The following is a 14,297-nucleotide window of genomic DNA, read 5'->3' as shown; positions in this document are numbered from 1 at the left end:
CTGTGATGAATTCCTGCTATCACTTGTACTTGCAGTTGCAACAGAACAGGTTTAAAATGTATCCATTTCACTGACTAAAGACTCACTTTGTGATTAAAATGCACACTCGTCACTGAAAGTTCTACATGGAACACTCATCTCCCATAACTTCTCGCTTTGCATTCGATTGTCTAATTTATGAGGCTACAAATGGGTCACAGAGGTAATGGATTCCATGATTTTATGTGACCTCTGCGACTTCAGCCCCGGGTGGCAAGGCTCTGGGCTCTCGCCCGCCCATGGGATGGCTCCAGACAGCCACGACCCTTTCCTACATTCTTGCGACCCGCTTTTGGGTCATAACCCCTGGGTTGAGAAACACTGAACTAGTCCACCCCCCCACGCTGACGCAGGACCTTGACCATCCCTGAGATGTTTGTCTAACCTGTACTTAAAAACCTCCAGTAATGGGGATTCTACAACCTCCCTAGGTAACCTATTCCTTACTTAACTTATATTTGGACAGTTTTCCTAATATCTAACCTAAATCTCCCTTTCTGAAAATTAAGCCCAATACTTCTTGTCCTATGTTCAGTGGACACGGAGAACAATTGATCCCTGTCCTCTTTATAACAGCACTTAAAATATTTAAAAACTGTTATCAGGTCCCTCCTCAGTCTTCTTTTCTCAAGACTAAACATGCCCAGGTTTTTTTAAACTTTTCCTCATGAGTCAGACTTTCTAAACTTTTCATCATTTTTGTTGATTTTCTCTGGACTTTCTCCAGTTTGTCCACATCTTTCTTAAAGAGTGGTGCCTAAAACTGAACACAGTACTCCAGCTGAGTCCTCACCAATGCTGAGCAGAGCAGGACAATTACTTCCTGGGTCTTACATACAACCCTCCTATTAATACACTCCTGAATAAATAAATATCTAAGTCAAAGGGGAGAGATTTTTTTTCCCCTGTACTGAGATCCTAGATTTAATGTGGAATAAATTCTTTTCTTTAATACAACTGAGTTATAAACCACTAAGAAATTAAGTTTATAATGCAGAGGCTGACAGATCCTTAACTGTAGCAGCACTAGTGTGTACCACTATTTTATCAGTGAACTATGGCAAATGAGAACAGTGTGGTGCACATGGACCCTATAAAACTTTAACTTCAAAGGCTTGATTTTCTCAAAGATATTACAAACATATCCAGCTTTAAAGGACATTCCTGAGCACAAACCAGATGGTCTCAGTGTCCAATTTCATTTTTTGAAAGACTTTTACCCATTACAACTTTTTTAATTGCAAGGCCATGTTCACATTTGAACTGCCAGGATACCTTACACGAAATACATTTTTAATGAGTGGACTGTTTGAAATTTAAAACAGTAAGCCATAAAATTGCTGAAATCTCCACTGAATAATTAAAATACAACTTTGCTTTGTAGTTGCAATGTTCTGCTCTGTTAAAATTCTCTCTCTCCTTTTTTCTCATACATAAAACTTTTGAGGAATAATACATATAAAAAACAATGCTTTTGGAAATCAGACAGTGCTTGGAAAATTCGGGCCAGTTTTCAATTAGTTATAATTTCCAAGCTGGTCTCTCAAAGCACTCATTGTACACGATTTTTCCAATCTTGTAACCATCACAGCTTTTCTGTCAAGAAGTCCTTTGGACTTGCTAGTCATGTGACTTAATCTAGCATTATAAAATATTACAAACACCCAGCAGATCTTCACATTATAGGACTTGAGTTGAAGGAGGTGCCTATTATATAATATCACTGATACTCAGTCTAGGGTTCTGTGGTGCTGGGCATCCAAAGAACTAATTCCGCTTCTACATTGTCAACTATTATATATGCACTTAAGGCTCTATTCTTATGACTTATTACATTAGTACCCAGAGGCCCCATTGTGTTAGGTGCTGTACATATACATAGTAATGTATATAGATACATACATAGTCCCTGCCCTGAGGAACTTATAGTTTAAAATAAGGCAAAATGCAACAAGTGAGCACCAGTAACACATGGCTACACAGATTACTGCAATGTGTACTATATAGCACTACCTTTGAAAGGTAGAAGTTACAGCTGGTGAAGAATGAAGGAGGCCCATTTGCTTTGTCAGAATTAGCTACAAAAAGATTATTACACTGGTCCAGCTACCTTGAAATTTAGACTCTACAGCTGGTGACGAATGGAGGATTCCCACTTTGTCGGCATTAGTCACAGAAAGCATATTGTAATAGTTCAGTAATTACACTGGCATCCTATTCACTTCTGGATGCAATATGTAGGTGCCCTGTATAGATGCACCCTAACACTTTTGTAGTGGGGTGTGGCAGGCTGGCAGTTTCTTGTAATATCCTGAATGAACTTTACTGAATTAAGTTAAACCTTACAGAGTTAGTTTTAACATCTTTGGAGTTCATTGTATTAAAAATGCAATTGTGTATGTGTTATTGTGGAACTGTATGTATTTCCATGGGAAAGGTAAATAGGAGAAGAGCAGGGGGTGATTAGGCAAATTCACTCAGGTTGTAACATCTCCAGAGAAACCACCCCCATGGCAAAGTATACATACACTATTTCCAACTGGATTCTCCAGAGACTGACAGATAAGGAAAGAATTTTTGGACAAATAGGCTGGTCTTAAACTGGCTCATGGCCTTCTTCCTGATTCAGAAAATGGACAGGACCCCTGGTCCATGGAGGGTCCCAATCCTCAGGGTAGGGATTGAAGGACTGGGTCCTCCAGAACCCATGATAGGCTTGGGGTTATTTGGCAACCTTTTGGAATGCATGTAAGTTTTTTTATTGTTTTAGTATATTTTCTCTGTAATGTTTTGTACCTTAAGACTAAAGTAGGCTTGCCTAGGAAGTGCTGTGTGATAACATATCTGTTGACAATCACTCTGTTGTCTCTGAAGAGAAAGTAAGGGGGTGTCCTTGAGCAACCTGTCTGTGCTGGGAAATACACAGTGAAGGTAGGGAACTATGCAGCCTGGGAATACCCTGGTCCAAAGGGAGAGGGATGCGGGCCTCCATCCAGAAAGAAAATAGCTGGGGAGCTGGAAGCCAACAGTAGGTGCCCTTGCTGAACCTGAGGGGAAATACAAGTGCAGTTGCCCTGAACTGTGACACAGTAACATGAACTAAAGGAAAAGTTCAGATGAATGGATGGATGGACAGACAGATAAAAGGAGCAGTAAAAAGGTGCTGATTTTGCTTTGCAGTTCACTTTTAAAAGAATCTTGATAATTTATATAGCATATTAAAAAATAAGGAGATATTATATGATGACCTCAGACAGCCTAGATCTAGTAGGAGACAGAACGCCTTGCAATGACCATTTAACAGTCTTCTGTAATATTTAACTTAAAAAAAAAAAAAAAGCAACAATTTGAGCCATGACTGCACTCGATGGTCTCTTAAACTGATAGAATAAATTTACCTGTATCTGAAGAAATTGTTGAACTGTCTGCAGATCCTGTGAGAAAGTTCCCGCTTTCCACAGGCCATGGGTCCAACTAATATTAACATGGGGTAGGGAGCATCAAGACTAGGCAAAGTGCTGCAAGGAGGAAAAACAAACAAGGCATATCATAAATATAAAGGGAAGGGTAAACCCCTTTAAAATCCCTCCTGGCCAGAGGAAAAATCCTCTCACCTGTAAAGGGTTAAGAAGCTAAAGGTAACCTCGCTGGCACCTGACCAAAATGACCAATGAGGAGACAAGATACTTTCAAAAGCTGGGAGGAGGGAGAGGAACAAAGGGTCTGTGTCTGTTGGTATGCTGCTGTTGCCGGGGATAGAACAGGAATGGAGTCTTAGAACTTTTAGTAAGTAATCTAGCTAGGTATGCGTTAGATTATGATTTCTTTAAATGGCTGAGAAAAGAATTGTGCTGAATAGAATGACTATTTCTGTCTGTGTGTCTTTTTTGTAACTTAAGGTTTTGCCTAGAGGGATTCTCTATGATTTGAATCTAATTACCCTGTAAGGTACCTACCATCCTGATTTTACAGGGGTGATTCCTTTATTCCTATTTACTTCTCTTTCTATTAAAAGTCTTCTTGTAAAAAAACTGAATGCTTTTTCATTGTTCTCAGATCCAAGGGTTTGGGTCTGTGGTCACCTCTGCAAATTGGTGATGATTTTTACCAAACCTTTCCCAGGAAGTGGGGTGCAAGGGCTGGGAGGATTTTGGGGGGAAAGACGTGTCCAAACTACGTTTCCCAGTAAACCCAGTTAGAGTTTGGTGGTGGCAGTGGTTATTCCAAGGACAAAGGATAAAATTAATTTGTACCTTGGGGAAGTTTTAACCTAAGCTGGTAAAAGTAAGCTTAGGAGGTTTTCATGCAGGTCCCCACATCTATACCCTAGAGTTCAGAGTGGGGGAGGAACCTTGACAAGGCACTATTACACTTCCTACAATGGACACTTGTACTGGCATCATATAGGTCTTTGGGAATGGCATATCATCAAGGGAACTGATCTAATCTAATGTATGGGGGAGAGGGGAGTGGGAAACCTATCTGGCTTCAAGACTGAGCTTGATAAATTTATGGAGGGGATGGCATGATGAGACTACCTTCAATGGCATGTAGTCGATTTGCAAAGGCTAGCAACAACTATCTCCAATGGCCAGTGATGGGACACTAGATGGGGAGGGCTCCAAGTTACTACAGAGAATTCTTTCTCAGTGTCTGGTTGATGGGTCTTGCCCACATGCTCAGGGTCCGACTGCCATATTTGGAGTCGGGAAGGAATTTTTCTCCGGATCAGATTGACAGAGACTCTGGTAGTTTTTCACCTTCCTCTTCAGCATGGAGCATGGCTCACTTGCAGGTTTAAACTAGTGTAAATGGTGGTTTCTCTGTTACTTGAAGTCTTTAAAACATGATTTGAGGACTTCAGTAAATCAGCCAGAGGTTAGGGGTCTATTACAGGAGTAGGTGAGTGAGGTTCTGTGGCCTGCAACATTCAGGAGGTCAGACTAGATGATCATGATGTTACCTTCTGACCTTAAAATCTATGAGTCTATACTATTCATGTCATTCACCGCATAGACAAAGAAAGCAATGGAAAATCAAGTGTGTGCATTTATGCATGATTTAAACATGAAAAGAGCACAAAATATTTCCTTAAAAAATCCCATAGCATTTTTTGCAAAAAGAAGGATGTTAAACCTGGTGTATCCTGCTCAGATTGTAACTTGGATTTACCATCTTTTCTGAAATTCCCTCTGCAGTTACAGTTGCTGTGGACTGTTAAAGAGTTGCCCAGCTCCACCTCAGACATGGCAACATTTCAATGGTGGGATAATTGAGTCTTGACCATATTTATGATCGATCCTGCAAACCTTTATAACTCTTGTGAAAGTAATCTCATTGACTTGAAGGGTTTGCAGGATCAAGGTGATAGTTTGCAAAGTGCTCTACAAATGGGATGAAAGACACTAAGGATTATGGGCCCAATCGTGCATAGCATGAAGCACCCTTAATTCCCACTGACCGAAGCACCCTGCAGGATAGGATGCAAAGTGTTTGCAGAAACACAGAGGCCTAACTTTAGGTGCCCATTTTTACAAAATCTTAGCCTAAATCCATATTAAGTGGCTTGATTTTCAGAAGTCCTGAGCATTCAGCAGCTCCCTTTAAAGTCAATGGGCATTTGTGGGTGCTCTGCACTTTTGAAAGTGAGGCCTCTTATTAGGTGCCTACATATGGAATGTAAATTTAGACATTTTGTTTTTGAAAATCTTACCAGAGACGTTAAGATTACGTCATTTGATGTAACAAACACCAGCTGAAATAATTTTTAAAAACCCCACCTTTTTGGGAAATTAATAAACGGCTTGACCCATTTACATTTTCTTTTAAAGAAAACAGATCACATCTAGGTTCCAAACTTCAGACTAATATAATTTAAAATAGCTAACTATAAATAACCGAAAAACAGAGTGTATAATGGAAACAGCAACAGAAGTAGATGATTAATCTATCTGAAGTAATGTTAGCTGCTGAGCATAAGTGAAAGGAAAAAATTAGATAATTCAGAGTAATGGCTTCTCTCCTGCATCAGCTCACACCAGCAAAACAGTTCTCTCTGTCTAGGTACTGATATAGTACCATACTCTCTCTGTGCCTCTAAAGCATTAATAAATTTCATCATCACAACACTCCTGTGAGGTAGGGATGTTCTATCCTCACTTTACAGATGAGAAACAGAGACACAGATTAGATTTAAGTGACTTGTCCAAGGTCACAGAGGGATTCTGTGGCTAAACTGAGAACTGAACTGAGGTCACCTGCATCCCAGTCTAGTGCCCTGTTCTCTAGATCAGTGTTTCTCAATGACCGGTCTGTGGACAGGCACCAGTTCCTGAGATCTCCCTGACACAGTTTAGGAAGGCAGCAAGCCAGATCCTGGTGTCAAAAAATGTTGAGACACGCTGCTCTAGACTACCCTTACATCCTTGGGTTAGGATGCCAGTAGAATCCCTCAATAGAAGAAGAGGTTACTCACCTTGTGCAGTAACTGGAGTTCTTCAAGATGTCTTTCCCTATGGGTGCTCCACTTCAGGTACATGTGACCCTGCATCTTTAATCAGATTTTTTGGTAGCAGTGCCCATTTGGCCCACACACATGCCCTACACATCCTCATGCCCTGCACTGAGGCTACATAAGACTGCACAGTGAACGGCCCTCAGTTCCTTCCTCATTGCAAAGTCCCACAAGGGAGATTCCGAAGCTGAGGGGAAGGAGGGCAGGTAGTAGAGTATCCACAGAGACACACATCTCAAAGAACTCCAGTTATTGCATAAGGTGAGTAACCTTCTCCTTCTTCCTTAAGCAGTGTCCCTATGGGTGCTCCACTTCAAGTGACTCCTGAGCAGTATCCCCTTACAGAGGAAGGAGCTTTAGAGCAGAGTCCAGTACTGAAAAGAGAGCTGTGTTGTGAACTGCAGCACCTATCTAATGGCATGAATCAGAACACAAAGGTTAGAGAAAGTATGTACAGAGATTCATGTTGTAGCTCTGCAGATTTCATCATCTTTGGGACATTTGGAACGGCTTTGAGTAAAGCCAATCTGTAGACTGTGACTCTGTAGAATGTGCTATCATGCTAGGGGGAGGCTGAATGTCAGCCAAGTCATAACGAGCAATAATACACCCAGAAATCCATGTTGAAAATCATTGCAATGGAGATTGTGGATCCCTTGTATCTGTTAAAAGAAAAGGAGTACTTGTGGCACCTTAGAGACTAACCAATTTATTTGAGCATAGGCATCCAATGAAGTGAGCTGTAGCTCACGAAAGCGTATGCTCAAATAAATTGGTTAGTCTCTAAGGTGCCACAAGTACTCCTTTTCTTTTTGCGAATAAAGACTAACACGGCTGCTACTCTGAAACCTTGGATCTGTTGAAATTCAGAAGGTATTTTAGGTAAAAATTTAGGAAACGGTTGTAATGAGACCTTTTCATTGGAGAACATTGTACCTGGAGAGTCTGCCATTAAGGCCCCAGTTCCCTAACCCTCCAGGCAGAAGTGATAGCCACCACTCATGGTGCATGGTATTCTAATTAGGCAATTAAGGGCAAGGTTCAAGTCCTAGATTGGAGTAGGGTCTCTAATTTTGGGGAAAAGATTAATTAGAGCTCTTAGAAATCTTGACATAGGATAAATGAAAACTGAAAAACCCTCTACTGATGAATGAAAGGCAGTTATAGCTTCCAAGTTAATTTTGATAGAGGTCATAGAAAGCCCTGATCTTTTCAATTCCAACAGGTAGTCTAGGACAATGGAAAGCAAAGAGCAGCAGGAGAAACTTGTTGACAGGTACATTAAAGATTATCTCTTTCATTTTTGAAGGTAAATGCATCTCATAGACTGCTTCCTGCTGTTTACCAATACCAGTTGTACATCTGATGAACAAGAAGACTCTTACCCACAAAACCATTAAGGCGCCATGCTTGGAGCTGCAGAACATCCAGGTTGGGATGAACTGTCTGACCGACATCCTGAGACATCTCACGGGGACTGGTCAGAAGCCACCAAGGTGGGTGAGAGGTAAGTTGAAGGAAGTAAGGATACTAGACTTGTCTAGGCCAGTTGGTACAATCAGAATGACTTTGGCCTTGTCCTCCTTGATCTTGCTGAGGACTTTCAAGAGCAACAGCATTGGTAGGTATGCATAAAGGAGACACTTCACCCATGAGATGAGGAAGACCTCTCTTGGTGATTGGGGATCAAGTCCCCCTCTCCAACAGAAACTGTTTCATTTTGCATTGGCTGCAGTGGCACATAGATTGACTTCTAGACACCCTCAGGTTAGAAATATGTTGTGGAGGGACCTAAGAATCCAACTCCCATTTGTAACTCTGGAAGAAGCGTCTTCTGAGGTTGTTGGTGGTGGTGTTCTGAATGCTCAGAAGATAAGCTGCTGTGATGAATATCCAGCTGGCTATGTGCCAGTTCAGGAATTTCATCAATTCAGCACAGAGTGATGGGGAACATGCCCCATCCTGATGATTGATGTAGACCAGGCAGGCCACGTTGTCTGTCATAATCTTGATGGATTTGGCTCTGATCAATGGGAGGAAGTGGGAGCAAGTCCTCCTGACTGCTCTCAGTTCCAGAATGTTTATGTGCAGAAGACACTCTTAGGTGGACCATTTGCCCTGGATGGTGTGTGGTCCAAAAGGAGCTCCCCAGCCCAAGAGGGATATGTCTGATGTTATAACAACAGTTGGAGGAGCTTGAAAGAAAGGAACCCTCAAACATATCTTAGAAGAGTATTCCACCAATTGATCTTGCCAAGGAACAAAGACCTATCTGTTGAGACTGTGTGTGTTTGGTATGTAAATTGTCCTGAGCCATCCCTGAAAACTTCAGAGATGTAATCTGGCATGTTGAGTTACAAAGATACATCCTGCCATATTAGCAACAGCTGAAGACAATTTCTTGCTGCAGCTTGAGGACTTATCTGAATTCTTGCAGCAAGGTTTTTTTTAGGTTAATAAAGCTGTCCGCAGGAAGGTAAACTTTGCCTGTTATGGCATCTAGAAAATCTCTCTGTTGAACTGCAGTCAAAACACACTTTTCAGGAGGGAACTGGAGGCCTAAACTGTGGACCTTGTGGTTTGCAATACCGATAGGACCTCATGATAAGACTGACTTCTGACTACCCAATCATTGAGATAAGGGAAGATGATTATCTCTATTTGACAAAGATGGGCAGATATGACCGACATAACCTTTGGGAATATCTTTGGGGCAAAGGAGAAGACAACAGGCAGCACACAGTAGTGGTTGTCATTGACAGGGGGAAGGGATAGCTCAGTGGTTTGAGCATTGGCCTGCTAAACCCAGGGTTGTGAGTTCAAACCTTGAGGGGGCCATTTAGGGATCTGGGGCAAAAATTGGGGATTGGTCCTGCTTTGAGCAGGGGGTTGGACTAGATGACCTCCTGAGGTCCCTTCCAACCCTGATATTCTATGACTATGAAACAAAGAAACCTCTTGTGAGAAGGATGAATTACAATATGAAAGTGGATGCCTTGAAGGTCAAGAGTCGCAAATGAATCTCTGGAATCTGGGGAGAGAATTATAGCTGCTAGAGTCCCCGTGCTGGATTTTCTTATGTTTCACACAGCTGTTCAGATGTCTGAGATCTAATATTGGTTTCCATCCCCCATTCTTTTTGTGCACCAGAAAGTACTTGGAGTAGAACTGCTCTCACTTGTGCTGTACTGGTACCAGTTCTACAGCCCCTAGACATAGAAGAGAGGCAACCTCCTGCCTGAGAAAATGATCATGAGATGGGTCCCTGAAAAGGGATGGGGAAGGGGGTTGGGAAGGAGGGACAGACGTAAACTGGGATTGGGAAGGAGGGACAGATGGTGTAACCAGATGTTATGGCCTCCAAAACCCATTTGTTGGATGTTACGTTCTCCCAAGCAGGTTGAAATTGGGATAGACCGTGTCCAAAGAGGGGAAGGAGGTTGGGATGGTGGAGCAATAAATCCTTGTTAAGAGGGTGGTTTAGACTGTGGACCAAGCCATCAAAACTTGTGCCTGGGTGACAAAGATGAGTGGGATGAGACAGCTATGGTAGTAGCTGGCATAACTAAGCATCTTGGCCAGTGGCTTGGGTGATCTATGGAAGGTAGAATAATAAGCTGGGTGAGATCTCTGTGCCATCTGAGACCTGCTAAACTTTTTTATATGCAGGCATATATATCCCGAGGGATCTAAGACTAGTGCTTCAAGGTATGAAGCGTGTCATCTGTAGACTCCCAAAACCACTTACAGCCATAAAAACGAAGGTTCTAACCAATAGTCTGCACTTTTGTAGGGAAGCCCAACAGCTGAAGCCAAGACACTCATCTCATCATGATGGTGGTGGAAATGGAACAGGCTGTGGTATCAGCTGGATTCAAGCAGGTCTGCAAGGATGTTCTTGCTAAAAGCTGACCTTCCTGTATGATGGCTTTGAATTGTTCATGTGCGCTTTTGGTTAATGTTCAATAAAGGTGTTAAATTTGTTATAATTCAGGAAGTCCCATTTGGACATGAGTGCTTGGTGATTCATTATCCTAAACTGTAATGTCACAGAGGAGTAGCTCTTGTGACCAGAAAGATCAAGATGCCTCTGGTCCTTACTATTCGGAGCAGCATTGGTGTTCTGCTGCCTTTCATGTTCATTCACTGCATCCACAACTAAGGAATTTGGTGTGGGGTGTATAAATAAAAATTCCAAATCCTTGGAAGGAAGGTAATACTTTTTGTTGGCATGTAGGAGGTGCCATGGTGGGAGGTTAGCAGATCAGTGTGGCTGGCTCAAAGAGAGCCTTGTTAATTGGAAAAGCCACTTGCAACAAGGTTGAGGTTTGCAAAATATCTAGGAGTTTATAATGGGAGTCCTGAACTTCCTCAAAAGGAATTTGAAGCATGTCCACAACTCACTTCATCAGGTCCTGCAACTGACAAAACTCATCTGCCATGAAGGTAGAGGGGGCATCATAGCCTCATCAGGGGATGGAGATATTTGGATGAGGTTTCACCTCCTCATCAGCCCTTGCCTCCTGCTCCTCAAAGGTCTCTTGTACAAACTCTGTTTGATGAGGAGGGAGCAAAGGCACAGGGAAATGGAATTTCCTATGTTCCCTGCAGTTTGTACTCTGAGCCCTTAGAAACTGTTGGCAGTATAGGACCTAGGGGTCCCAGTAAGATTGCTGGAGAGAGTCATAGGGCATAGACAGAGATAGCTACCATTGGTCATCCCAGCTGGTTGAAAGTGGTGGAAGTTTATCCTCGCTTCTTTCAGTATGCAGAGGTGAATAAACACTCTTCAAATAGAGACTCTTGAACTGAAAACTGAGAATCCGAGTCAGAGTCCTCATGCACATTCTCTAAAGGAGGTGATAACTGATCTCCATGAATTATCAAAGTTGGAGAACCAGAAGGACTCAATGAGATGTGGGTATCAGGTGACCCAGATGATCTCTGTATCAAAAGGTGTACGATACCAGTAATCAGTGGATATTTCAGTTCATTAGAAACAGAGATCTCTTAAGTATCTGAACTCCTGTGATACCAAAGAACATAAGAGGTTGGTGTCAGTATGAGGTAGGTATCTGTCTTGAGGAATCAGCACCCCCAAGTAACATATTCACATGTTGCAGTCCAGAGCATAAGTACCAAGGGTACTGAAGGGTCAGGTAATGCTGAATTCTTGCTAGTGTGGTTGTGACTACTGGAAGCAAAGGAGATCTTTGGAACCAGTGGTTTTTTTAGTAGTGGCCTTAGAAGCAGCCTCAAACTCTTCATGGTACCAGAAGCACTTGGAGCCTCAGCAGTGCTCCTTTTGGGGATGGTGGTCTTCCGTGACCGAGGCCTCTTTCACAGAGATTTAGCACTCCTGCTTTTCTTATCAGTTTCCATCAACTTCGAGTGCTAGAGTCTTGGTACTATAGGCACAGATGCAGACACCCCCATGGCGGTTTTTGGTGACAGGGATCCTGAAATGGCTGAGGTAGTCACCACCTTCTCCTTTATGTCCCTCGGTGACCAAGATCCTGAGGCAACTGGGATAGCAGGAATCTTACCCCTAAAAGCTCTTGGTGACCTGGATCTGTAGGTAGATGACGTATTAGCAGTCTCACTACTAGAAGCTCCAGGAGACTGAAATCCAGAGATATACAGGGCAGTCCATATAGGGTGGTTCTCAAAGCCCTGAGCCAAAGCTGGTTTTAAGGCTTGCTCCATCAAGAGAAGCCTGAATTTGATCTCCCTCTTCTGATGAGATCTTCTTTGAAATAAAGTACAGATCTTACATTTCAAGGGAATATGAGTATCCCCCAAACACTTTACACACACACACAGAGTGTCCATCACTAATCAGGATAGACTCCTTACAGGAAAGACGATGTTTAAAGACTGGGAATCCAGGCATACCCCAGAAATAGAGTCCAAAGTGACCCGACTAAATGGGGAAAACAAAGCAAAGGGAAACCATCTACAAATATAAACTATTTACAACTATAACTAACTAACTATGCTAAAGTATTAGTAGAAGGAGACATGCTAGAGACTTAGTCTCAGGCTGAAGGTGGTTGAGAAGGAACTGAGGATGGTTTGCCCACACAGCTCTATAACGCTTCAGTGCAGGGCACGAGGATGTGTAGGACACATGTGCGGGCTGAATGGACACTGCCACCAAAAATCTCTGATCAAAGGCACAGGGCGCATGAGCACCCGAAGTGCTGCACCCTTAGGGACATAGCTTTTATCCTGATTTTAGACATATTTACACAACTGCCACAAAAATAATCTTTACAAAATACACCAAGACATTAAAAATGTCAATATGATAACAATATGCAAAATATTCTCTCTATATTTTTTACATCAAAAAGTTGCTACTGTGATGCATTCAGTTCAAGTCAAGAAACTCTCCCTTCCTTCACTGTTACTCCATGTTTTCATGTTGCCTTCCCCCTTTCTGCCATTTGCTGTCAGGAAGGGACCAGTTCAACACAGAACAAGCCCAACAGATGCCAGTGACAGCAATAACTATTACAGCCAGTGAGTGAATTATTAAAAAGGGACCATTTTAAATATGGGAATTCCATGAAATATGTTTAATAACTGGTGATTTCAGAATTTATCTACACACAGTACAGATGTTCTCATTACCCTCTCAAGGCCATGTCACATGAGACTAATGATGCCAACCCAGCATGTAAAGATAAAATCAGTTTCTTCAATAGATTTATAATATATCCCTTATAAATACATATAACACACAAGTACCTGATACAACCTGGTAAAATGCAGATTTCTCTCTATTGTCATCTCTTTTATAAAGTAGGGTCATATCATGTAACTATACAATATATAATTATTTGATATGACGACACTTAGAACTCTAATTTCTTTAAATACATTCCTGTTGCTAGACCACAGGAACATGTCCTCAAAGTCCCCATATTTACTATTTTATCAGAAGAACACATTACAATAAAGTCTTTAATTACACAGTCATACAATTTTCCCCCCACAACCTTGTAAGGAGTATCTTGTAAGGTGCGGTGCCCTCAGCTCATTCACTGTGTATTTTGCAACTTGTGGGCTTTGGCATTCAAAGTAATACACAGTTCTCAAAGATTCATAGATTTTAAGGTCCAAAGTGACCACTGTGATCATTTAGTCTGATCTCCTGTATAACACGGGCCATAGGACTTCAAGTCCAATAGCTGTGGTTGAGCCAGAACATATCTTTGGAAAAACATCCAATCTTAATTTTAAAATCTGCAGTAATGGAAAATCCACCACAATGCTTGTTAAGTTGTTCTAATGGTTAATTACCCTAGCTGTTAAAAAAAAAATTGTGCCTTATTACTAATCTTAATTTCTCTAGCTTCAACTTCCAGCCTTTATACCTAACTCATACCTTTGTTTGCTAGACTGAAAAGCTCTCTGTGACAAAATTTCTTTTCCCCATGTACTTATATACTGTGACTTAGCCTTCATGTATATCTAAAGTTGTAGAAAAAAAATCACATATTATACTGTATTATTTAAATAGTAGAATGTTCTATAATTAAAGACAGTATTGTATTGCCTATGCAGAAAGGGCATTGCACAATGTTAACGTTGACATTTCCTGATTGTTGAGTGTACAACTATTCAACTTTACAGTTCTTTACATAGTTTTTTAATGGAATTATTAATAATACAGTAAATAAAAATGTCCTGCATGTGATCTAAGGAGATTAATGCAAATGAACTATAAAAATGTGGC

At 41.5% G+C, this 14,297-nt stretch overlaps 1 protein-coding gene across 6 annotated transcripts in view; it reads right to left on the bottom strand.

Moving 5' to 3' along the window:
- The window catches only part of LRGUK (leucine rich repeats and guanylate kinase domain containing), an 81,330-nt gene that overhangs the window by 39,452 nt on the left and 27,581 nt on the right, over positions 1–14,297 (bottom strand). For all 6 annotated transcript variants that reach the window (XM_048836705.2, XM_048836706.2, XM_048836708.2 and 3 more), the window contains exon 11: positions 3,438–3,557. In XM_048836705.2, coding sequence (XP_048692662.2) covers positions 3,438–3,557 — 120 coding nt within the window. The remainder of the gene's footprint in view (positions 1–3,437; positions 3,558–14,297) is intronic.

Source organism: Caretta caretta, chromosome 1, assembly GCF_965140235.1.
Source record: "Caretta caretta isolate rCarCar2 chromosome 1, rCarCar1.hap1, whole genome shotgun sequence".
Lineage (NCBI taxonomy): Eukaryota > Metazoa > Chordata > Testudines > Cheloniidae > Caretta > Caretta caretta.
Note: the sequence above shows the minus strand (reverse complement) of the source record. Positions and strands in the feature narration are given on the sequence as shown.